General features: G+C 41.7%; 3 protein-coding genes and 2 pseudogenes across 3 annotated transcripts; 3 read left to right on the top strand and 2 right to left on the bottom strand.

Moving 5' to 3' along the window:
• Positions 1 to 169: 169 nt before the first annotated feature.
• Positions 170 to 2,368, bottom strand: LOC119221679 (uncharacterized). Its single transcript, XM_062560837.1, has 4 exons — positions 1,956 to 2,368; positions 1,622 to 1,722; positions 1,144 to 1,317; positions 170 to 758 (listed from the first exon to the last, which is right to left on the bottom strand). The coding sequence occupies exons 1-4, from the start codon at positions 2,038 to 2,040 to the stop codon at positions 303 to 305; spliced, it is 816 nt and encodes a 271-aa protein (XP_062416821.1). The 5' UTR covers positions 2,041 to 2,368; the 3' UTR covers positions 170 to 302.
• A 171-nt stretch (positions 2,369 to 2,539) lies between these two features.
• On the top strand, positions 2,540 to 3,384 carry zgc:194655 (uncharacterized protein LOC794380 homolog). The gene is made up of 2 exons (XM_037477706.2): positions 2,540 to 2,753; positions 3,165 to 3,384. Exons 1-2 carry the CDS (start codon positions 2,609 to 2,611, stop codon positions 3,296 to 3,298), a joined length of 279 nt encoding a protein of 92 aa, XP_037333603.2. The 5' UTR covers positions 2,540 to 2,608; the 3' UTR covers positions 3,299 to 3,384.
• Positions 3,385 to 4,179: 795 nt separating this feature from the next.
• On the top strand, positions 4,180 to 8,227 carry LOC119221675 (ubiquitin carboxyl-terminal hydrolase 47-like). Its single transcript, XM_062560838.1, has 11 exons — positions 4,180 to 4,371; positions 4,448 to 4,553; positions 4,726 to 4,847; positions 4,941 to 5,011; positions 5,090 to 5,215; positions 5,398 to 5,493; positions 5,611 to 5,742; positions 5,830 to 5,958; positions 6,069 to 6,106; positions 6,295 to 6,335; positions 6,425 to 8,227. Exons 1-11 carry the CDS (start codon positions 4,356 to 4,358, stop codon positions 7,441 to 7,443), a joined length of 1,896 nt encoding a protein of 631 aa, XP_062416822.1. The 5' UTR covers positions 4,180 to 4,355; the 3' UTR covers positions 7,444 to 8,227.
• A 6,158-nt stretch (positions 8,228 to 14,385) lies between these two features.
• LOC134133021 (uncharacterized) lies at positions 14,386 to 15,578 on the top strand (annotated as a pseudogene).
• Positions 15,579 to 20,392: 4,814 nt separating this feature from the next.
• Positions 20,393 to 22,030, bottom strand: LOC134133022 (uncharacterized; annotated as a pseudogene).
• Between the last annotated feature and the right edge of the window lie 858 nt (positions 22,031 to 22,888).

Consider the following 22,888-nt stretch of genomic DNA (forward strand, 5'->3'; position numbering starts at 1 on the left):
GATTTATTTCAATTACTACTTGCGAGCTATTTCACTTAGCTTGCAAGTGAAATAAAAATTGAAATGTATATTATTAAGCGATTATGATCAGGTTACTATTCAGCTGCTGTGTTACTTTGTACAACAGAGGAAATGTATTCACATGCATCCACATCAAATAGAAGGTCTGCATTGTTTAAAGGGTAAACTTTATTAAGTGATGCAGTTGTCAATGAATCATGGATGAACAAGATTGATTCTCATTTCAGTAGAAGCATTATAAGCGTGTCTTTTACAACAATGCAGGGAATATGCATGAGGTCTTAGTTTCTGTGCCACACAGGTATGGAGGTCTGTCTGGGAGCTACACCATCACTGCAGGCGATGAAGTAGGAGCTGGTCTCCAGGCACTCAGGAGTGAGCTTCAGGCACACAAAGCAGAACTCGAGTTGGCAGCGAGGACAGATGATGTTCTTGCAGCCCGTTTTGTCGTGCTCCACCCTCTGGCCGCAGGTGGGACATACTCGGATGGAAGGACATGCATCGACCCCCTTCACCTCAGGGAGGACGATGGTGCTGCAGTTCTTGAGAATCTCGACGTCGTGGTTGATGCAGCCGTCGTTGTCACAGCGGTCAGAGCGGGGCATTGCACCCTTCCACGTCTTCAGACACTGCCAGCAGAAGTGGTAATGTTCCCCTTTGTCGGCTGTGCAGAGTGTGCACTGAACTGAGAGGTTACTCAGGTCCTCTCGCCCCACACAGCTCTTACACCCGGGACACTGTTGGAAAGGATGTGAGGGACAGGTATGGGGAAGTTTAACTCATGTTTTAGCTTTGTTGTAATTTCACTTAGCACAAAGACTGGAAGCGGGGGAAAACAGCCAAATGACCCGTTTCAAGCTCAGACATCCCTACATCCCTTTTTTTAAGATGCTGTGCTACTTTCAAGTCACTGGGTTGTTCCAGATTCTCAATAAAGTTAAAAAAATATATTCATGGCAAACCCATGAAGATACTGATCTACATGTACATGCATGAGGAGGAGGCAGGTCCATGTCGCTAAATACCCAACTGAGATCTGTTTGTGTCCTACTGAAAAGGGAACTTTCCACCTACCAAACTTTGCTCTCGTTGCTATCCGTAAGTCAGACACGGGACACTCACTGTTTTAAATTCACAGTACTCTGCTGCAGCCAGACGTGCCATCTTCTCCTCAAAGTACTGCATCTCTTCTGGCGTCAGCCCTGCCAGTCTGCGCACCTCTTGGTAAGACCACACAGCATCACACCTGTGGTGGGTGCCTTCCTTCAAAGCAGGGCACTTAAATTTGTACTGGCCCTGAAATGAAAAACATTTAGTTTTCAGTTAAAATGTGGTCAGAACTGTCAGAGCCCCCCACGTGTAAATCTGAGAAAGGTGTCATTCAGATTAATGAACTGACGACATCCGGCTTGGACAAAGGTCACACACAGAGGACACACAACACTGTATGTGATGTGAGGAAGCTATTGTTATTATAAAGGGAATATGTGTCAAAAATGATACACCGTAGCTGTTAAAATGGGGTCGATTTTATTTCCAAAGTAATTCATTCTTAGGAGACATTTCTGTTGATAAGGTGGAGGAGAGAAGGAGCGAGAACCTGATCCAGCAGACTGCGGCACCAGCCAGTGAGAGACTCCGGGGTGACGGCATGACCGCAGGACATCTCTGCCCGGAGACACTGGTCTCCCTCCTCCGATGCTGAGAAACACAGCAGCAAGCGCAGACATTGAACTCACCATTACAGTCACATCCAGAAAAATATGGCTGGCAGATGCTTTTATGTTTCAACAAAGTAGAATTCGCTACGTGTTATTCGTTTAGTTGACTTATTTGATATAACCAACGCAGGCACCACACAACATGTGTGGAAATATTGCAAGAAACAGACAATAAAATTGTCTTCATCTAGTTTTATCGTCTCTTGTGCTCACGTAGTGGATCCAAATCATCTGGTCCGTTGACGAACTTCAGAGTGGTGTCTTTCGGGTCGTATCTTTTGTCCTCCTGAGTCGTCATTTTGGTTCCAGCTCACCGTCGATGGACTGCTTCTGTCTGTGTGCAGCTCTCCAGTGAAAAGAGGTGTAAGAGGCTGACTGCTGTGTCACATTCACAAACTCCTCCTTTGAGTTGTTCCTGTTGTTTTCTCTTTCACTTCACGTGAAGGCAGGGTGGCGGCTCTGGATTCCTCTTCTAGCATTACTTGGAATCACATTTTTTAAGCGATTTTATTGCAGCGCACCCTGGACAGTATTAGACGCTTATAATATCTTTGTCTCTTTTTAAAAAACAATTAAACCCCGAATTATTCAAAATGTTTGTTCCATATTCCACCAGAACTCGTAACGGCGGGTAAACAAGCGGACCGACCACCCATCTGATATGAAGAAACAACGAGACAGTGTCACATACTCTGGTTGTTTCTTCTTGTGTGTTGTATCCTATTATTTTCCACTGTTGACGAAAGTGAAAGTTGTTCCTCTTAAGTTAAAGGCTTCTTGTCACCGCCCTGAATTCTCATTCTCTCTGCGCGGCGCAGCAGAAAGACGCACAGCAACTTACGCACAAAAAAACAGAAAGCACAGAAATGGGAAAAATCTACCAGGTGGTTGTGGATGGGTTGAGGGGAGAGAAGATGATGATCGACCTGTGCAACACGGATGAACAGTTTAAGACCATGACGGTGCTGCAGCTGAAGGAAAAGATAGTAGAAAAACTTCCCGGCACCGCTGGTAATTGAGCCTTCCACCTGACTCCTTCCATTTTTATTTTATTCATAACACTTGATAGCATTCAACACTGTACTGGACTAAACGGATTGGCAGCAAATGTAGCCGACTTACATACATGAGAGGTACATGTATTGTACACGTATGAGCAGAATTGTAATGTAATTTATGTTTAAATAAGCTCCTTATAGACTATACTGGCTCACTGTAAAAAAAAAAGTTCGGTCAACCTAAAATTTCAAAGGCAACAAACAAAATTTCAAGTTGGGCACACACACGTAATATTTTAAGTTTTGCTTTTGAGTTTGCTCAACTCACTGAATTCTGATTTTCACCTCAACAGTAAGTTCTTCCAAGAAAAAAGGAGTGGAAAGTTAAATAATGAAGTTTTCCTATAAACGTGTGTGTCTATAGGAGAGGAGGCTCTGCGGCTGATCTTCGCGGACAAGATGCTGGACGGAAACGATCAGCTGCTGACTCACTTTGGAATCCAGCACATGTCCGTCATCCGGACGGGGATGCGGCTTCCTGGAGGAATGATCGCTTGACCAAGACCAACTCCCCCTGCTGCTGTTCGCACGTTTCTTAAGCATCTCCGTTTTATTGGAGTTCTTATTTTAATATTGCCATGTTTATAAAAATGAAACTGCTGCTGTTCCACCAAATAAAGAAACGTTCAGTCTTAAGTCTTGTCTTTGATTAAGTGTGCAGATATTAAAGCGACACTAAGGCATCAACAGAAAGACAGAACGTCTCACGATGAACAGGGTCCATGAATGGACCATGCAAGGGTTCTAGTAGCATAGAGTGGAATAAGAGAACATGAATAATCCTGAAATAATTTTATTATAATGCCTGATCAGTTTCATTTTAAATAACAAAGATGCATAATTCTGTCAGACCTGGACTTGAACGAGCACTCAGATGCAGCGGGGTGAATGCGTTGATTCGTAGGTGGCGTAGGTTTTCAAAATAAAACAGGTAATGACAAGACAAAACATTAAGACAAGACAAAACCCAACTTAACCTCACTCCGTATCAAATTCAAAACAATCAGTAATAGGTTTCATATCGTTTGACAAATCTTACAATTGACTACGCCTTCAGGTATAATGTAACATGCAGGGATTTTTATGGATAAAGTAGATGATCCAAATAAAAATTCCAAAGAAGCATCAGGTAGCTGCAAATGCTGCGTTCAATGCCCCTAGTAAAGCAGAGAGATGAGATAGAAGACAAACGTACCGTAGCTTGTATTTTACATTTATTTGCGTTAAGATACTTTAGTTCCATATTCTGGAACTTCCTTGTCATTAACCGGAATGTCTTGTCTTCGAATATAATAAATTCCCGACACGCCCTGAATGCACCATTGCGGCTGGCTTTCTTTACTAGTGAAAGAGAAAATACACTGAGGCTTCTACAGGAGTCAGAGATACTGTGGGTTGGTGTCAATGAACAGGAAATAAGAACAACGATCGGGTTTGATTTATTGCCACTAAGTGGTTACCAGCTGCTTTGTAGCCGAAGGTGAAGCAGCGGACAGAGACAGCTGATCAACAGGGTTCAAAACGGACCAGTGGGACCGAGGTCAACATCTACAATATGTGGTCCAATCCAGGTGAGATAAACTGAGCTTTATAAAAGAGTCAAGACTGTTATGTAATTTAGCTGTATGTTTAACAATCTGCTCTCAGCAGCTACAAAGTACCACGGCTTGGAGAACCAAGGGGCAACATGTTACCTGAACAGCGTCCTGCAGGTGCTTTTCATGACCAAAGACTTCAGAGATGCTGTGAAAAGGTTTTTCTCCAAACAGAAATTAATTTTTCTCTAAATGTTTGAAAAAGTGACTCTATCAATATTGTTGTGCTTTTTTTCATATGATAATGCTAAATGTACCAAAACTGTGCGGGTTTGGAGACATTTTACAAACGGCGCCCAATAAAGCCCACTGTGTCTTTATTTCATACAGACACGTCTGTGACAACCCTGGCACTGAGTCTATTGATCATCAACTTACATCCTTGTTTGATGACTTACAAAAATATGACGCTTACACTTTCAACATCACAAAGAAGCTGGGCATCGATAACGGTACAGTATGTCAGAACAACACATGACATGAAGGTCACATGAAGTACAGAAGTGACAGAGAAACTCACATTGATTTCTGCTCTTCCTTCTCAGTGTATGAACAACGTGATGCTGCTGAGTACTTTGAGAAGATTTTACGTCTGACCAGTGAAGCTGCATCACAGGTAGAGACGACATCATCAATATTATAAGGATTCTGTAATTTGATAGAAATACTCTGTTTACCAGTTGTGTTCATTCAGATCTTCCACGGAAAGTCGACCCAAAAGACTAAATGTTCTACATGTCATACTGGGACTGACACTAACGAGGCATTCTGGAATATTCCTCTTGCTTTGGGGAATTTCTACAGTGGAGACTACAGCGTGGTAAGACACATCAAAACCTGCCAACCACAAAGTTATGTAGTTATAAGTTGACAATAAAAATATACAAATATTTTTAGAATTAAATGTATTTTCTGTGTAATTTCACTTTTACGTTCATTTGGCCTTGTTGATGAAATCTCACACTAGTTTCACACACCAATAACACGGGGGCTTCTTATCAGGAGGACGGCATTGAGGGACATTTCAGAGCTTCACATTTCAGAGGAGAAGACCAGATGTACTGTGATGTGTGTGGGGCCAAATCTGATGCTACCATTGTGAGTAAAGGAAAGTGTGTGTCTGATTTTTGTAGATGGGCTCTTAGTAATAAGAGTTTATTATAAGAGTTTTATAATTTAACAAAGTAACAAATGTTGTGGATCTGTTTCTTTCAGACATTTGAAATAAAGCATCATCCAGAGGTTTTGATGCTGCTGCTGAAGAGGTTTGAGTTTGATTACCAGTACATGACGTATGTCAAAAGCAACCTCAATGTGAAAGTTCCCGTCACCCTTCAGATACCAGAGGTGAGGCTTCTTTTACTATTTTACTGTGAAACATTTATTCTTCATTCCTGACATTGACACCTGTTCATGTCTCCTGTTGGTGATCAGAATCAGACGTATGAACTGTACGCGGTTGTGGACCATGTTGGAGATCTGAGGAGTGGACATTACACTGCAACAATCAGATCTCAGGACGATGGGACATGGTACCGCTTTGATGATACAAGGGTCTCATCGGTAAGACTGATCACTTGTTGTGTTGTTGACAAATACACATTCTGTTCACAGTAGTGCAGTAACAATAAACAGATTCATCATGTTATGTCTCTATTATTTTCCATCAAAAGTATGAACACCAGCCGTTTGAGGAGAAGAACATTGAGACGTAAGTTACATATTCTTTGTGATTATTTCTTGATTGACTATGGATTTATAATCCTCAATTGGATTTAATATACTACATACACATGTTTGAAGTACTGTATTAGCTTTGTTTTGCTCAGAAAACATTAACCTGTATTTGAAAATGATGTCTTTGAAAATGATTTGTCTTTTGCACATTTCTCCCTCTAGGTCCTCCAGCGCTTATCTGCTTTTCTACAGGAAGAAGACGGGTGAGATAGCAGACATTTTGACTGTTAATGTTTGCATTGTTGAGATGACTTGCTACTTTGCCTTCATTTCTTTTCTACCTGTTTTCCAGTGCAAGTTGCTGACACTTGTACTCAGGAGATCGGAGAGAGGTCTTCTCCTGGAGGCGTCCCCCCTGCTACCAATGATATTCTCAATGACCAGTGTAAAGATCCTGTAGAGAGAAGCCAGCAGATTGAGGAGGCAGCAAAGGCAGATAATGAACCTCCAGGAGCTTGTTCCATAAAAATAAATGAAGAAGCAGGAATTAAAGACATAGTTGGTGTTGAGAAAACTCAACTTGGAGAAAATATCATTGATCCGTATGATGGCACCATCAGAACAGGTGATGTTAGACACAGCAGACCACAGGAGGGTCTGGAGGGGAAAGACATGCAGAACACAAAGCAAATACAGGGAGTCAGCAACATGCAACCTCAGCAGGTTTGTGTTGACGCGCAGAAAGAGGAAAAAATGGAAATTGTTGTAAATACAGACAAATGGGAAAGTAAAGGAGGAATAAGTTCAACAAAGTACCCAGACGGGTATGCAGAGCCTCAGGATGATGAACGTTTCAATCATGTAAGACAAAACATGTATGACAATCAGAAAGGGAAACATGTAGTCAGTCCAGATGACTTCAGACCTGTTGAACAGGAAGTTGGAGAAAAGATGAAAGCAGAGGGAGCAAAGCCGTTGACAATAATTGCCGGATGCTATGATGGCATTGAAGGCAAGACAGTCGGTAAAAGTAAACCAAACCGCCCAAAGGATGAACAGAATAAACAACGTGTTGAAAGCAGGTTTTATCAAAGCAATCTGAGGGTCGAGGAGAGGGATGTGAAGGGAGACCAGCAACAAGAGAGAGGGGTTGATGAGCATGCACACAGGAAAGGTGCATCAGACAGACAAGAACAGGATCAGAACGGAAGTTCAGAGTGTGGTACAACACAGAAAGATGTTGGTGCAGCAATGAGGGCCAAAGGAGGCAATGAATGTGTTGATGGAGCAGAGGCTGTTCTTAGAAGAGCAGGAAGTAGCAGAGTGACAGAGAACAGAGGAGATGGCTGTGTTGAAAAGTCTCATCCATGAAAAGCAACTACTGCACTCAGTGAGGATACTGTGGAAGGAAGACGTACTTCAAAGAAGTCAAAATCATATCAAGGAAAAATAAGTGATGTAGAAACTAGAAATGGTGTTCAAGAAATGACTGTGACAAATAACTTCAGAATAACAACTTTAGAAGAAAGCTCTGAAGGCAGCATTAAGAGTTTGGTAGAATATGATAAAGGAAACACTGAAATCAAATGTGATCCAAACACAGATGCAATGGTCACATTGCCAGAAGGTTTTTGCAATTTACAACTGAACGCCTCGTCTTTGACAGCGTCACAGAAACGCAAAGACAAAAAGGAAAAGAATGAGATGGGGAGAAAAATTCCTTCAAATGCCGAAAGAAAGCCAAATGTGTCTGATGCACAAGAACCTGCTGTTTGGAAAAAACCTGCTGTGAAAGACAGGGCTGAGAAGAGGAGACACTTGAGGCGTCGCTGTTCCCCTCTGAATAAAAACAAAAAAGACAAAAAGAAAGAAAAGCAGAGTTGCTTGTGTTTGTGTTTTCGCTGAAAAATCAGAAAACTGCAGACTAGAAAAAGTGAGATTCTAAAGAAGTTCAGTCTGGTTCAGTTGGAAATAGAAAGTTATGATTTAGAAACTGACTTAAATATTAAAATGTAAGGAAAACACGAAGATTCTTTTTTGCTATGCTATTATCCTTGTCGATTTTATTTTTTAATCCTTCTGTAAAGTTGTTGAGATGTATAAATGTCACTGAATGCAACATATCGACTACAGTAATCTAAGTTGAATCTCAAATGAAATTACTTTGAACAAAACTATTCTGATCATTTGTGTCATTTGTCGGATTCTGCAGGTGATTTAAATCAAAAATAGGTAAAATGAAAATAAAAAGACCTTATGAAATGCATCCTCACTCAATGTTTTTTGTGAAAAGTCAGTCATGATGGAAGAAAAGATTTTCCTGTTTTGCCGTAAAACTATTTTTGAAATAACAAAATATATTTTCTACTTAAACAGATAAAAGGAGATTATGTTTTAGGATGGATGTGAAGTAAAATAACATTCAAGTTTTAAGAAAAGTTGTGAATTCTATAAATATGTTGGATGTTGCTTTGGATAATATGTTAATAGTAAGTCATTTGAATCCCCAAATCTTTTTTGAGCAGGCACTGGTATTGATCACTTAACCTGTGTTCAAAGTCTGTGTTCAGGGTTATTTGTCATCCTCCCTTTGCTATCACCTTTCTTCATGTTGTTCTTCTGGTTTGACCTCACCCAAGTACATCATGTACACGTTTAAAGAACACTTTGAACCAGGAAATGCATCTTTGAGATAATAATACTTCTTTGTCAGAGACTCATTTTCAAGGTATGAGCTGAGAATGCCCTAAAGGAAGTAGTTGTGAGAACAACAAGAACAGCTTGCATAAAGTTCCCGACATTTGATTTTCACTTTCAGTCTGTTGCATATTTGCAATAATTCACATGACACTTGGACAGAGTGGTTTGGTTTCGCCCTTTTGTTGCTTCTTATTTATTAGATGTTCAATGGCGCTGATGCAGCCATACCCAGCCATATCTGGGGGCTTCAAAATTAACTGTGTATTTTTTTCCTTTTATACTTTCTATTAAAAGGAGACAGTCAACCTGTAAACTATAATACTAACTTTGTCTTTTTGAGTTTTTATATTATTATTTTTAACATATTATAACTTGTATTTTCATTTGTGAAAAATTGTGAGAAATGTGCCCTTATGATTATTTTATACAATGTTGGAAAGTTTCACATTTTGCCAATCATCATCTGTTAAGAGTCCATCATGTGTTTTGTTTGTTTGTTTTGATTTTAGTGCCATAGAGCAGAATAAGAGAACATGAATAATCCTATGCATGAAATAATATCACTATAATGTCTTATTGGTTTAATTTTAAACAAAAACAAAAACATAATTCAATACAAAGTTAGTAATAGACTTACAGTCTTTATTAGCAATACATATTACAATTCACTACAAGCCTTTAGGTATTCTGTAATATGCTTTTTATGGATAAAGTAGATGATCCAAAAATGCAAAAAATGCATCAGACATCTGAAAATGATGCGTTCGTGTCCTCCGGTAAAACAGAGAGAAGACAGAGGACAAGCTGCATCATGGGCCTGTGATTTAATTTATATTTATTCACGAAAAATACACATTTGTTCCATATTCTTGAACTTCCTTACCAGCCGTGTGAACTGTATCCTTGTAAAATAAATTCCTGTCCCACCCTAAAAGCAGCAGTGCTGCCGTTTTTTCTCTACTGGTGAAAAAGAAAATACACTGAGGCATTTAGAGGAGACAGAGGTACTGTCTGTTGGTGTTGTAGCCGTTTTTGACATTTTTTCCAGACATAAAGTTTGGATTGGCCCTGGGTTACTTTGACTGTGTTACATGATTGTATTGTTTCTTTATTTGAATATTGGAGTGCCATTTCCTTGAACTTTAGGAGGATTGTTAATTTGTCACCTGAACCTCCCATTTTGGAGTGTCACCCGGATGGCTCGTTTACTCTCACCTGGATGGGTTATTAGTGGTGTCACCTGGACAGCTCAGAAGAAGATGAGTGGGTAGCCAAATGTTGGGTCTAGAGGCACGTAAAAGATACAGTTTTTTGAAAATCTTGGAGTATCGAGCGTGCGTAATCCACTACCGGCTGACCAGACCCACGGCCTTGACTGGATCTTACAATTGGAAAATTAGGAATGTTAGAAAGGCCGCCACATTTAAGTCAAAAACGGCTACAACATTCCGGCCCCAAATTCTTGTTCTAACAAGCAATTACAAAACACAAGTAGCCATTTTCATATATTACTTTAAGTGCAAAGTCAATTCAATAAATTACATTACAATTGCATCCCCACAGGTGTCCTCAGGAAAAACTCAAGAAAAATGTCAAGGATCTTCTTCTTCTTCTTCTAAAGAGGGCAACGAGTTTGACTATGCACCCAAAGTAATATATGAAAATGGCTACTTGTGTTTGGTAATTGCTTGTTTGAACAAGAATTAGGGGCTGGAATGTTGTAGCCGTTTTTGACATTTTTTCCAGACATAAAGTTTGGATTGGCCCTGGGTTACTTTGACTGTGTTACATGATTGTATTGTTTCTTTATTTGAATGTTGGAGTGCCATTTCCTTGAACTTTAGGAGGATTGTTAATTTGTCACCTGAACCGCCCATTAATGAGTGTCACCTAGACTTACAACAGAACGCAGTCCAGTGCATATTCCCCCAAAAGTCCCTGTTGATGCTGGAAGCGGTGCTCTTGCTGAGGTAATGAGAAAGCACAACCAGATTACTGAAATGCTTGTTACACAGCAAAGAATGTCCCCCCTACCACCTGTGACAATTCCCATTTTTGATGGCAATCCTCTTCATTTCAGATCTTTCATCAAAGCCTTTGAGCAAGGCATAGAAGCCCAAACTGACAACATGCAGGACCGTCTTTATTATTTAGAGCAATTTACAACTGGTCAACCCAGGTGCCTAGTGCGCAGTTGCATGCACATGGATCCAAGTACAGCATATGTGTCACGGTTTGGCTCTGTTTCCTGTTGTATTTTGTAGTTTCATGTCTCTTGTGTCCCTGGGTTAGCTTCACTTCCTGCCTTGTCCTGTGATTGCCTGATTGTTTCCACCTGTGTCCAATCACCAGAGGTGGGATCAAGTCACTGTTAGGCAAGTCACAAGCAAGTCTCAAGTCATTGCCCTCGAGTCCCGAGTCAAGTCGAGTCAAAGACGAAGCAAGTCCCAAGTCGAGTCACGAGTCACCACTAACAAGTCTCAAGTCGAGTCACAAGTCGTACCATTTTAGTTTCGAGTCATTTCGAGTCATTTTATTATAGTGGGGACGGGGAACCCTGGGTGATGGTGCGCTGCCTCACAGACCTAGACTACGAAGGGAAGGGTAACGGTGGATCGACTGTGACTGTGTTATAGTACTGTAACGCTCACCCCAATGCTGCAGCGTAAATAAGGAGGCGATGACTGGCTTTATTTAAATAAAACAACTCAACTTCGGTCACTTGGCCGTCACCACGCCGAACGAACACTTCCGCATACACGGCCCCCCAAAACTCGGGTTGTCTCGCGTAACTACAGCTGGTAACAGAGCATAACGTGAACACATGCAACATCTGCATAACTGATTAACTAATAACTTTAACTCAGCTCATTACACTACTTTAAAACGGACGTTGACATAATATTGGCGAGGATTTCCATCGGAGTCTGAATCCGGGTTCAAAAATCCCGATTTTTGTAACCATGAACGAGCTGTCTCGTTGATACGGTCAAATGGACTGCAGTGATTGGATGTTGCTCAGGCAGCGCTCTCTGCATACAGCTGGCGCACATTTTTTTGACAGATGCAGATAAACAGAGCGGCGCGGTGGTGTGAAAATGTTTTCCCCCAGTTTTCATGGGAAGTAGCAAGTCTTCTCGAGTCAAAAGGCTCGAGTCCAAGTCAAGTCACGAGTCATCGGTATTCAAGTCCAAGTCGAGTTGCAAGTCTTTGTACGTTTTGTCGAGTCGAGTCTCAAGTCATCAAATTCATGACTCGAGTCTGACTCGAGTCCAAGTCACATGACTCGAGTCCACACCTCTGCCAATCACCTGCACCTCCCTAGTGTATCTAAGCCCTGTGTGCCTGTTGTGTCATTGTTAGTCTATCTGTTGTTTGAGCACGTCTTTTCTGTGGGTTAAAGAGCACTTTTTTTTTGAAAACCTGTAGACCCTGCGTCTGAGTCCTCCCTGCCTCCGACCTGCACCACGCCCTGTGACAATATGATGAAGCAAAGACTCAGCTGGAATGGAACATTGGTAATAAAGTTAAAATAACATCTGCATTCATGGATAAAGCTCTGAATTGGTCAGTTATCAAACCAGATGATGCTTCTGCTTTACGAGCTTATGCGTTGTACTTTCAAAGCTGCTTCAACACCATGGATGAAGTTGGTCACATTGATGAATTAGAAAACTCAAGCAATATGCGAATGCTTGTGTCAAAATTGCCTTTCAGATTGCGCGACAAGTGGCGCATTGCTGTGTTTAACATAGGAGAGAAGTGCAAGCGTAGGCCAAGATTCAATGATCTTCTTGAGTTTATACAAAAGCAGGCAGCAACCGCATTGGATCCTGTCTTTGGAGAGGCCCAAAACCCAAGGGAGAAGGCAACCTTTACAGCAACAAAAGCAGCTCACAAGCCCAAAGGCAGTAACTTTTCTATCTGGTCACGAATCGTCCAGGACAGGAACCCAAAAGCAGACCACAGAAGAATCAAAATGAAAGGTGGGTATTTATTATGGAAAAAGTGTGGGGAAGGTCTGGTCCGATTGGGTGGGGATGAGTGGGGGCTGGAGTGGGGTCAACGGCTAGGCAGGGGGAAAGGGCGATCCAAGGGAGGAGCTGCAGGCAGGGAAACGGGTAGCTGGTTAGTGATATTGAAAAAACAAACACTGACTTTTCATAACTTTGAGAAATCAAGTTTGCTTTATTACTAATACTAATAATAAATACCAGGGACTGGTAGTCTGGTCACGGCTTAAATGGTGAAGGGGATGGTAATCAGGACCGGGTGTGCAGGCAGCAGCAGGTGTCGATGGTTGAATAATCAGTCAGGATGTGTTTGGGGAAACTCAGAAAAAACAACTTCAGGTTACAATGGAAATGTAACAGAAACCCGGTTCAGGAAGCTGAATTCCTGCCATATCTCTGTCGCTCTGGTGTCAGAACAGTCCAATGGCAAAACACCGTTGAATTGGAACTTGAAATCAAAGCCTGAAAAGGAAAATGCACTCCAAACCCACTGCTTGTTTTGTGATAGAAACCATTTCATTGACTTGTGTGAGGCATTCAAAGAAAAACCCAACAAAGAAAAGATGGACTTCATCAAGTCTAAAGCCTTATGTTTTGGATGCTTGAGACATGGGCACATGAGTAAAAGCTGCGCTGAACGAATGTCATGTGAAATGTGTGAAGAGAACCATCCAACCATTCTTCACATACCCCCCAAACAGTCTCAAATGAATAAGCCTGAATCTAAAGAAACAATAATGTCAACAGCTCTGGTGTCCTTCGAAGCTGAGAACCATACTGGGGCCAGAGCAAAAGAGTGTGCACTGTCTGTCGTCCCAGTGAAAGTAAAGTTGGACAATGGAACCAAAATTGTGGAGACGTATTCCTTCCTCGATCTGGGCAGCTCTGCCACATTTTGCACTGAGGCGTTGATGATGCAGTTAAATGGAACTGGAAAGAAAGTGGAAATACTGCTCAAAAACATGGGACAGGAAAAGCCTGTAAGTACCTAATAAGCACTCTGGATTGACAATTTCTTACTTATCTGAAACTGCCTGATGTATGTACACAAAAGTCAATACCTATCACCAAAGAAAACATGCCTAAAGAGGAAGATGTAAGGAAATGGAACTTACTTGAAGGATGTTGAATTGCCACTGATCGATGCAAGCATTGGGCTGCTTATCGGTGTGAATGCTCCTAAAGCACTGGAACTTTGGAAAGTAGTGAGGGTAGTGGGCCCTATGCTATGCTAACTCGTCCTGGGTGGGTCATCAATGGTCCACTCAGTAACTATGAATGTGGTGATGGGCAAAATTCTGCTTTTGCGCAAGTGAACTGCATATCTGTAAGCAGTTTGGAAGAAATGTTCATCAGACAGTATAATCAGGATTTTGTGGAACAACACTGCGACGAACAAACGGAAATGTCTGGAAGATAAACAGTTTATGGAAACCATGTCAAACTCTGCTGTGCTAAAAGATGGACACTACCACTTGATTACCTTTTCGTAACCCTGATGTCAGAATGCCCAACAGGTGGCCCAGCAGCGAGTGCTATACTTGCTGAAAAGATTTGTGAGATCAGTCATTCTATAATGAGTACAAGGAGTTCATGAGCAATGTCAGCGCAGAAGGCAACTCAGAAATTGTGCCATGGGAAGAGTTGGAACCTGAAGAGGGGAAAGTGTGGTATAGCAACTCCACGCTGCTAGAGCCGCCTCTCTCCTCCGTCCTCATCCTTCTGGACCTTTCTGCAGCATTCGACACAGTAAACCACCAGATCCTTATCTCTGCCCTTCAGGAACTTGGTGTCACAGGATCCGCGCTCTCTCTTCTCTCATCCCACCTTGATGGTCGCACCTACCGGGTAACTTGGAGAGGATCGGTGTCAGAACCTTGTTCTCTTACTACTGGAGTTCCTCAGGGCTCCGTCCTGGTTCCCCTCCTCTTCTCAATTTACACCAACTCCCTTGGCTCCGTCATTGGCTCGCATGGTTCGCACCCAACTAATTCTCTCCTTCCCCGACTCGGACACTCAGGTAGCGGCACGGATCTCTGCATGTCTGACTAACATCTCCCAGTGGATGTCCGCTCATCACCTAAAGATCAACCCCGACAAGACCGAACTACTTTTCTTCCCTGAAAAAAACTCTCCCACTCAGGACCTGACTGTTAACTTCGGCGACTCAGTGTTAACGCCCACTCAGAATGCCAGGAAACTCGGCGTGACACTTGACTCCCAACTCTCCCTGACTGCCAACATCGCAGCGACAACACGATCCTGTAGATACACGCTCTACAACATCAGGAGAATACGACCCCTTCTCACTCAGAGGCGGCGCAGGTACTGATTCAGGCTTGTCATCTCCCGCCTTCACTACTGTAACTCTCTCCTGGCAGGTCTCCCTGCTGCCGCCATTCGACCACTGCAGCTCATCCAGATTGCAGCAGCTCGACTGGTCTTCAACCTTCCGAAATACTCCCACACCACTTCTCCGTTCACTTCATTGGTTACTAGTGGCTGCCCGCATCCAGTTCAAAACATTGGTACTGAAGTACAATGCTGTGAATGGATCGGGACCAATCTACATCCAGGACATGGTGAAACCCTACATCCCAACCCGCACACCGATCTGCATCTGCCAAGCTGCTTGTTCCTCCCTCACTGAGAGAAAAGCACTCGGCTAGATCGCGACTCTTTGCTGTCCTGGCTCCCAGATGGTGGAACGAGCTCTCCGATGACATCAGGACTGCAGAGAGCCTCTACATCTTCCGTCGAAAACTCAAGACACACTTTTTTAGACTCTGCTAGTGTTTTAGTCAAGGTAAACAGTAGCACTAACAAATGGTAGCACTTAAACTGTATTTATAATAGCACTTTTCTATAACATGTTTTGAAACTGCTTATTTGATGATAAATGTACTTTCTTGTTACTTGTTCTTCTGAGTTTGTATCTCTGGAAATGCACTTACTGTAAGTCGCTTTGGATAAAAGCGTCAGCTAAATGACATGTAATGTAATATAATATACCGCATCACAGTGTTTATCACCCGTAAAAGAAAACACTGCGTGTTGTGTTTAACTGTGCCTCAACTTATGCTGGAGCCTCATTGAATAAGGAACTCTTGCAGGGGCCTGATTTGACAAACACCTTGCTAGGTGTGAATCATTCGCTTTCGTCAAGGTCCTATTGCCCTTACGACAGACATCAAGGGAATGTTCCATCAAGTTAGAGTGGTGAAGGATCATGTCAACTTCCTACGCTTCCTCTGATGGCCTGATGGCGACATCAATAAAGATCGCCGCAGTTGGTGTCAACTAAATGTGAGCTCACAGTCATTCTGAGTATGTTTTTTTTATATTTATTGCCACTAAGTGATTACCAGCTGCTTTGTAGCCTGAAAGTAAAGCAGCGGACAGAGACAGCTGATCAACAGGATTCAAAATAGACCAGAGGGACCGAGGTCGACAGCTTTTCTACACTATGTGGCCCAATCCAGGTGAGATGAACTGAGCTCTATGATGGTGAAGACAGTAATGCAATTTAGCTGCATTGTTATCAATCTGCTCTCAGCAGCTACAAAGATAAGATAAACTGAGCTATACAATGGACTGAATGCAAATATGCAATTTAGCTGTATGTTTAACAACCTGCTCCTGGCAGCTACAAAGTACCACGGCTTGAAGAACCAAGGGGCAACAAGTTACCTGAACAGCGTCCTGCAGGTGCTTTTCATGACCGAAGACTTCAGAGAAGCTGTGGAAAGGTTTTTTTCCAAACTCAAACGTTCCTTCATGTAATTCATTCTAAAATCATTGAAGCTGCAGTCACTGATGTATTTACCCCACTGTGTCTTTATTTTATACAGACACGTCTGTGACAACCCTGGCACTGAGTTTATTGATCATCAACTTACATCCTTGTTTAAAGAATTACAAAAATATGGATTATGTAATTCTGTAATTTAATAGAAATACTTTGTTTACCAGCTATGTTCATTCAGATCTTCCACGGAGAGTCGACTCAAAAGGCCAGATGTTCTACATGTCATACTGGGACTGACACTAACGAGGCATTCTGGAATCATCTTCTTGCTTTGGGGAATTTCTACAGTGGAGACTACAGCGTGGTAAGAAACATCAAAACCTGCCAACCACAAAGTTATGTAGTTTTAAGTTGACAATAAAAATATACAAATATTTTCTTAATCAGACTAAATATTTGTGACCATGCATGTAAACGTAGTCGGTGTGTAGACAGAATTAAATGTATTTTCTGTGTAATTTCACTTTTACGTTCATTCGGCCTTGTTGATGAACTCTCACTCTCAAGCATGTTGCTCAGTAACATTGTTATGTTGTGAGATGTCAAAATGTCCATGAGAAGACATTAATTAACACTGTACACGCATTAAATAGGACCTTTTAGTTATGACGATTTATTGTCCTTCAACTGAATCATCTTTGAAATAAAATCGTAGATCTATATGGTGATACAAAGTTACATGCTTTTATATTGATGAATTGATTCACACACCAATAACACGGGGGCTTCTTATCAGGAGGACGGCATTGAGGAATGTTTCAGAGCTTCACATTTCAGAGGAGAAGACCAGATGTACTGTGATGTGTGTGAGGCCAAATCTGATGCTACCATTGTGAGTAATGAGAAAGTGTGTGTCTGATTTTTATAATTTAACAAAGTAACAAATGTTGTGGATCTGTATTTTTCAGACATTTGAAATAAAGAGTCATCCAGAGGTTTTGATGCTTCTGCTGAAGAGGTTTGAGTTTGAGTGTTGAAAACAGACATTTTGACTGTTAATGATTTGCAGAGTTGAGATGACTTGCTACTTTGCCTTCATTTCTTTTCTACCTGTTTTCCAGTGCAAGTTGCTGACACTTGTACTCAGAAGATCGGAGAGATGTCTTCTCCTGGAGGCGTCCCCCCTGCTACCAATGATATTCTCAATGACCAGTGTAAAGATCCTGTAGAGAGAAGCCAGCAGGTTGAGGAGGCAGCAAAGGCAGATAATGAACCTCCAGGAGCTTGTTCCATAAAAATAAATGAAGAAGCAGGATTTAAAGACATTGTTGATGTCTGGAAAACTCAACTTGGAGAAAATATCAATGATCCGTATGATGGCACCATCAGAACAGGTGATGTTAGACACAGCAGACCACAGGAGGGTCTGGAGGGGAAAGACATGCAGAACACAAAGCAAATACAGGGAGTTAGCAACATGCAACCTCAGCAGGTTTGTGTTGACGGACAGAAAGACGAGGAAAAAATGGAAATTGTTGTAAACACAGACAAATGGGAAAGGAAAGGAGGAATAAGTTCAACAAAGTACCCAGACGGGTATGCAGAGCCTCAGGATGATGAACGTTTCAATCATGTAAGACTAAACATGTATGACGATCAGGAAGAGAAACATGTAGTCAGTCCAGATGACTTCAGACCTGTTGAACAGGAAGTTGGAGAAAAGATGAAAGCAGAGGGAGCAAAGCCGTTGACAATAATTGCCGGATGCTATGATGGCATTGAAGGCAAGACAGTCGGTAAAAGTAAACCAAACCGCCCAAAGGATGAACAGAATAAACAACGTGTTGAAAGCAGGTTTTATCAAAGCAATCTGAGGGTCGAGGAGAGGGATGTGAAGGGAGACCAGCAACAAGAGAGAGGGGTTGATGAGCATGCACACAGGAAAGGTGCATCAGACAGACAAGAACAGGATCAGAACGGAAGTTCAGAGTGTGGTACAACACAGAAAGATGTTGGTGCAGCAATGAGGGCCAAAGGAGACAATGAATGTGTTGATGGAGCAGAGGCTGTTCTTAGAAGAGCAGGAAGTAGCAGAGTGACAGAGAACAGAGGAGATGGCCGTGTTGAAAAGTCTCAACCATCAAAAGCAACTACTGCACTCAGTGAGGATACTGTGGAAGGAAGACGTAATTCAAAGAAGTCAAAATATCAAGGAAAAATAAGTGATGTAGAAACTAGAAATGGTGTTCAAGAAATGACTGTGACAAATAACTTCAGAATAACAACTTTAGAAGGAAGCTCTGAAGGCAGCATTGAGAGTTTGGTAGAATATGATGACGGAAATACTGAAATCAAATGTGATCCAAACACAGATACTGTCAGAGTTTGGTTCTTCCTGTTTTATTTTGTAGTTTCATGTCTCTTGTGTCCCTGGGTTAGCTTCACTTCCTGCCTTGTCCTGTGATTGCCTGAAAGTCTTTTCAACGTCGACTTTGAAAAGACATCTATGTTTAGACCCGTTTTCAACGTGATTTTTAATATCGGTGGTAAACGTACAAATATATATATATAAGTAATTTCTTTTTGAACCTATAAAATAGCACAAAGTAGAGGACGACATTTTACTGTATTAAATATTACGTTGAAATGTGGTCTAAACATAGTCTCTTTTCAACGTCAACGAATAGACTTTGAAAAAACTTTTAAACCATTTTGCAACGTCTTTTCAACGTCGGGCATAGACGTTTATTCAACGTCTTTTCAACCAAAAATGCTCACTGGGTAGGTTGGTCGATGGTCGGATCATTTTTCGGAACGGCACAAGCCAATCTTAGTTGTGTATTTAGCGGCATGCAAAGTCCATGTAACGTTAAATTAGTATATTTTCTTAAATAAATGTTTTCATACGTGGGTGTGATGTAGCGCTCACTTATACAACCCTAAACGCTGCAATGTATTTGTGATGCGTTTTATAGATTTTCAGAAATATGTGACGAATCAGGAAAACCGACGCAGACACACCTGCTGCTGTCGGGTAAACACAAACACGCACGCGTAGGAAACCAGTAGCTGTAAAAACCAGTAGGTGTGTAACACCTGCAAGTAGCGCAGCGTCTTGAATAAAGCGATGTATGTCTTAATGCGAGGCTTCCCACATTCAAAAAACACCGTTATAACTGTTAAACACATGAGGCTGTAGGATTAATCTTAGCCTGGCTCTTAGCCTGGTCTGGAGCAGGCCAGTTTCAAAGAATAAATTGTCATTGGTAATCCCGGAGGTAGAAACACCTCAGTAGCTCAACAAAAGTTGACTGAGCTCCTTTTAACAAACCATGGACAGAGATAAGTAATTTACAATGGAAACATTAATTTTGTGCTTTTTACAACATTCTTGGGAATATAGTTCTTATGTTTAATGCTCACAATGTGATCTACAAATAAACTATTTCTAGACTCTAAAAGGGTGTGCTAACTATCCTATTGGTCTAATAAGAGTTCTTCTATGGTGATTGGTGCTCCACGCCCCTGAGCACATGACGTCTTCTGGTGCGTTCAAGGTGACTAGTTATTTAGAGTACATAGATAAAGCGGTGTAATGAGGAGAAAGTCTCTTGGTCAATGTAAATGGTAATATTACATGCATGCATTAGCTGATTACATTACATTGGATACAATAAGTTGTATGCATTGTTAATTCTCAATTTATTGGTTTTTAAATTACAGTTGTACGCTGGCATTACATCGTTCTCATTTCTTTATTGATCAACGTTACATAACTTCTTCAGCAACCCAACTGTTCACTGGTGTTGCACAGTATGTATCTCTTAATTGATTAGATAGTTCATGGAAAGTGGATTATCTATTTATAATATTTTACAGCAAAGACAGCACTTTCTGCGCCGGTGAAGTTGGAACTCATCTTCTGGCACTTGCGAGTGAGCTTTAAGCACACAAAGCAGAACTCAACCTGGCAGTGAGGACAAATGATGTTCATGCAGCCTGTGTTGTCGTGCTCCACCCTCTGGCCGCATGTGGGACAGGCCCGGATGGAAGGACACTGAAGGACCCTCCCTGCCAGAGAGAAGTTGGTGGTCCCGCAGTTCTTGAGGAGCTGAAGGTAGTGGTTGATGCAGCCGTCGTTGTCACAGCGGTCAGAGCGGGGCGCTGCACCCTTCCATGTCTTCAGATACTGCCAGCAGAAGTGGTAATGTTCCCCCTCATCCACTGTGCAGAGTGTGCACTCAATGGCGAGGTTCCTCCGGTCTTCTTGCTCCACACAGCTTACACTTGGGACACTGTTGGAAAGAATGTAAGAGACACTCATGGGAAAGTTTAATTCATTTTTTGTCATTTTAGCTGCACCTTTTAGCTTAGCTTAGCACAAAGAATGGAAGCAGGAGGAATCAGCTAGCACAGCTCTGGCCAACTAAAACAAAATCTGCCTGCCTGCGACTTAAAATGTTTTGTTTAATTCTAACAAACACTGATTCGTAATAATTACAGTGGCTCAATGCAATTTTACCTGTGGAATCAATTTTCATCTCAATCGTTCCATCCCATAATTTTTTGTGGCGAAAATCATAATAAGTAAAAACGAAAGGGGGGAAAATCGGTGGTGAACTCAGCAAATCAGTCGGAGGTGGAGATAACACCGAGACACTCACTGTTTTAAATTCACAGTACTTTGCTGCAGCCAGACGTGTTATGTTCTCCTTAAAGTACTGCATCTCTTCAGGTGTCAGCGCGGCCAGTCTCCTTACCTCTTGGTAAGACCACACAGCATCACACCTCTTCAAGGTGCCTTCCTTCAAAGCAGGGCACTTAAATGTGTGCTGGCCCTGAAACATGTTATATTGTCATTTGAAGATGTGGTCAGAACTGTTAGAGCCTCCCTACATGCAATCTGACATGGAGAGAAAGTTCCCCTTTCGTGCTCTGTTAAAGAGGCGGAGGAGAAAGTACCTGATCCAGCAGACTGCGGCACCAGGCAGTGAGAGACTCTGGGGTGACGGCATGACCGCAGGACATCTCTGCCCGGAGACTCTGGTCTCCCTCCTTCGATGCTGAGAAACACAGCAGCAAGCGCAGACGTTGAACTCACCATTAGTCATATCCAGAAAAATTCTATAATAAAGGCTGCCAGATGCTTCCATGTTTAGGTATAAACTAAGGAAAACCAGCTTGACTTAATGGATATAAGCAACACAGGCACCACACAACATGAATTAAGGATTATTGCAATAACTGAAAGATAAATGTTATGTGCTCACATAGTGGATCCAGATCATTTGGTCTGTTGACGAACTTGAGAGTTTTGTCTCTCGGGTCGTATCTCTGTGTGCCCTCAACGCGCAGTGAGAGGTGGTGTAAGAGGCTGAATGTCCCAATTACCAACTGCACCTATGATTTGTTTGTTTTCTCTTTCACTTCAGTTTGCCTTAATTAACACTTACAAGAAGCCATGTAAATGCAGGGTGGCGCCTCTGGATTCCTGCATCATCCCTGTTTGAATCGCATTACATTTTGAAAAGTATTATTTTATTGCAGCACACTGTGGTGTTAGTTGCTTATAACACATTATTTGTCTTTAAAAAAAGAAACCCCATATATTTCAAAATAATTGTTCCATATTCCAACATAATGCGTAATGGCAAACAGATACTTGTGACCGATGCCAACCTGTCATACTGGAATATCAGTTGAATCCCAGCTATTAACAGCAGATTTCAAAACTGAATATGCAACTGCATTTACATTTATTGTGGAAAATTTTCTCATGTTTTAAAGTCTCTTGTGAATTAAAGTTGTATTTTCCGTTTATTTCTTGCAAGGAAGAGGAAGAATAACAGTTATACATTGACAGGCAGTGGCAAGCTTCATAATGTTTGACTACACTGGCTATTGTTAGTTGGGCTAACCAATAAAATTGAATACAAATATATAAGCTATACATAAAAACTCCAAATACATCAATGTGGTATTTAAGATTAACATTTTAGTACTTAGCTACATCGTTCATACTGAGGATTTGATAATGTTGATAAAAGAAGTTTGTTGAGGTTTCTGTTGATACTGCAATCAGAGGCTAAGACCTGCAATTACGGTGTGTCTGTGAAGGGCTGGAGGATGTTCGGCTGATCTTCGCCGGCAAGATGCTAGATGGAAACCTGTCATACACACTATTGAGACACTCTCACACACACATATTGACACTCATGCCATCTCACTAGTGTGCGTGAGAGCATCTCACGATACAACATGAGAGCATCTCACTATACAACATGAGAGCATCTCACTATACAACGTGAGAGCATCTCACTATACAACGTGAGAGCATCTCACTATACAACGTGAG

Source organism: Pungitius pungitius, chromosome 1 (genome assembly GCF_949316345.1).
Source record: "Pungitius pungitius chromosome 1, fPunPun2.1, whole genome shotgun sequence".
Lineage (NCBI taxonomy): Eukaryota > Metazoa > Chordata > Actinopteri > Perciformes > Gasterosteidae > Pungitius > Pungitius pungitius.

Bases quoted from the DNA above. Each gene is read 5' to 3' on its own strand.
- LOC119221679 (XM_062560837.1), bottom strand. From the start codon at position 2,040: ATGACGACTCAGGAGGACAAAAGATACGACCCGAAAGACACCACTCTG. The intron at 1,723-1,955 runs GTGAGCACAAGA...TGTGTTTCTCAG, and splicing joins AGATGATTTGGATCCACTAC to CATCGGAGGAGGGAGACCAG. The intron at 1,318-1,621 runs GTTCTCGCTCCT...TTTTCATTTCAG, and splicing joins GCCGCAGTCTGCTGGATCAG to GGCCAGTACAAATTTAAGTG.
- zgc:194655 (XM_037477706.2), top strand. From the start codon at position 2,609: ATGGGAAAAATCTACCAGGTGGTTGTGGATGGGTTGAGGGGAGAGAAG. The intron at 2,754-3,164 runs GTAATTGAGCCT...GTGTGTCTATAG, and splicing joins AAAACTTCCCGGCACCGCTG to GAGAGGAGGCTCTGCGGCTG.
- LOC119221675 (XM_062560838.1), top strand. The intron at 5,216-5,397 runs GTAAGACACATC...GCTTCTTATCAG, and splicing joins ACAGTGGAGACTACAGCGTG to GAGGACGGCATTGAGGGACA. The intron at 5,743-5,829 runs GTGAGGCTTCTT...GTTGGTGATCAG, and splicing joins TCACCCTTCAGATACCAGAG to AATCAGACGTATGAACTGTA.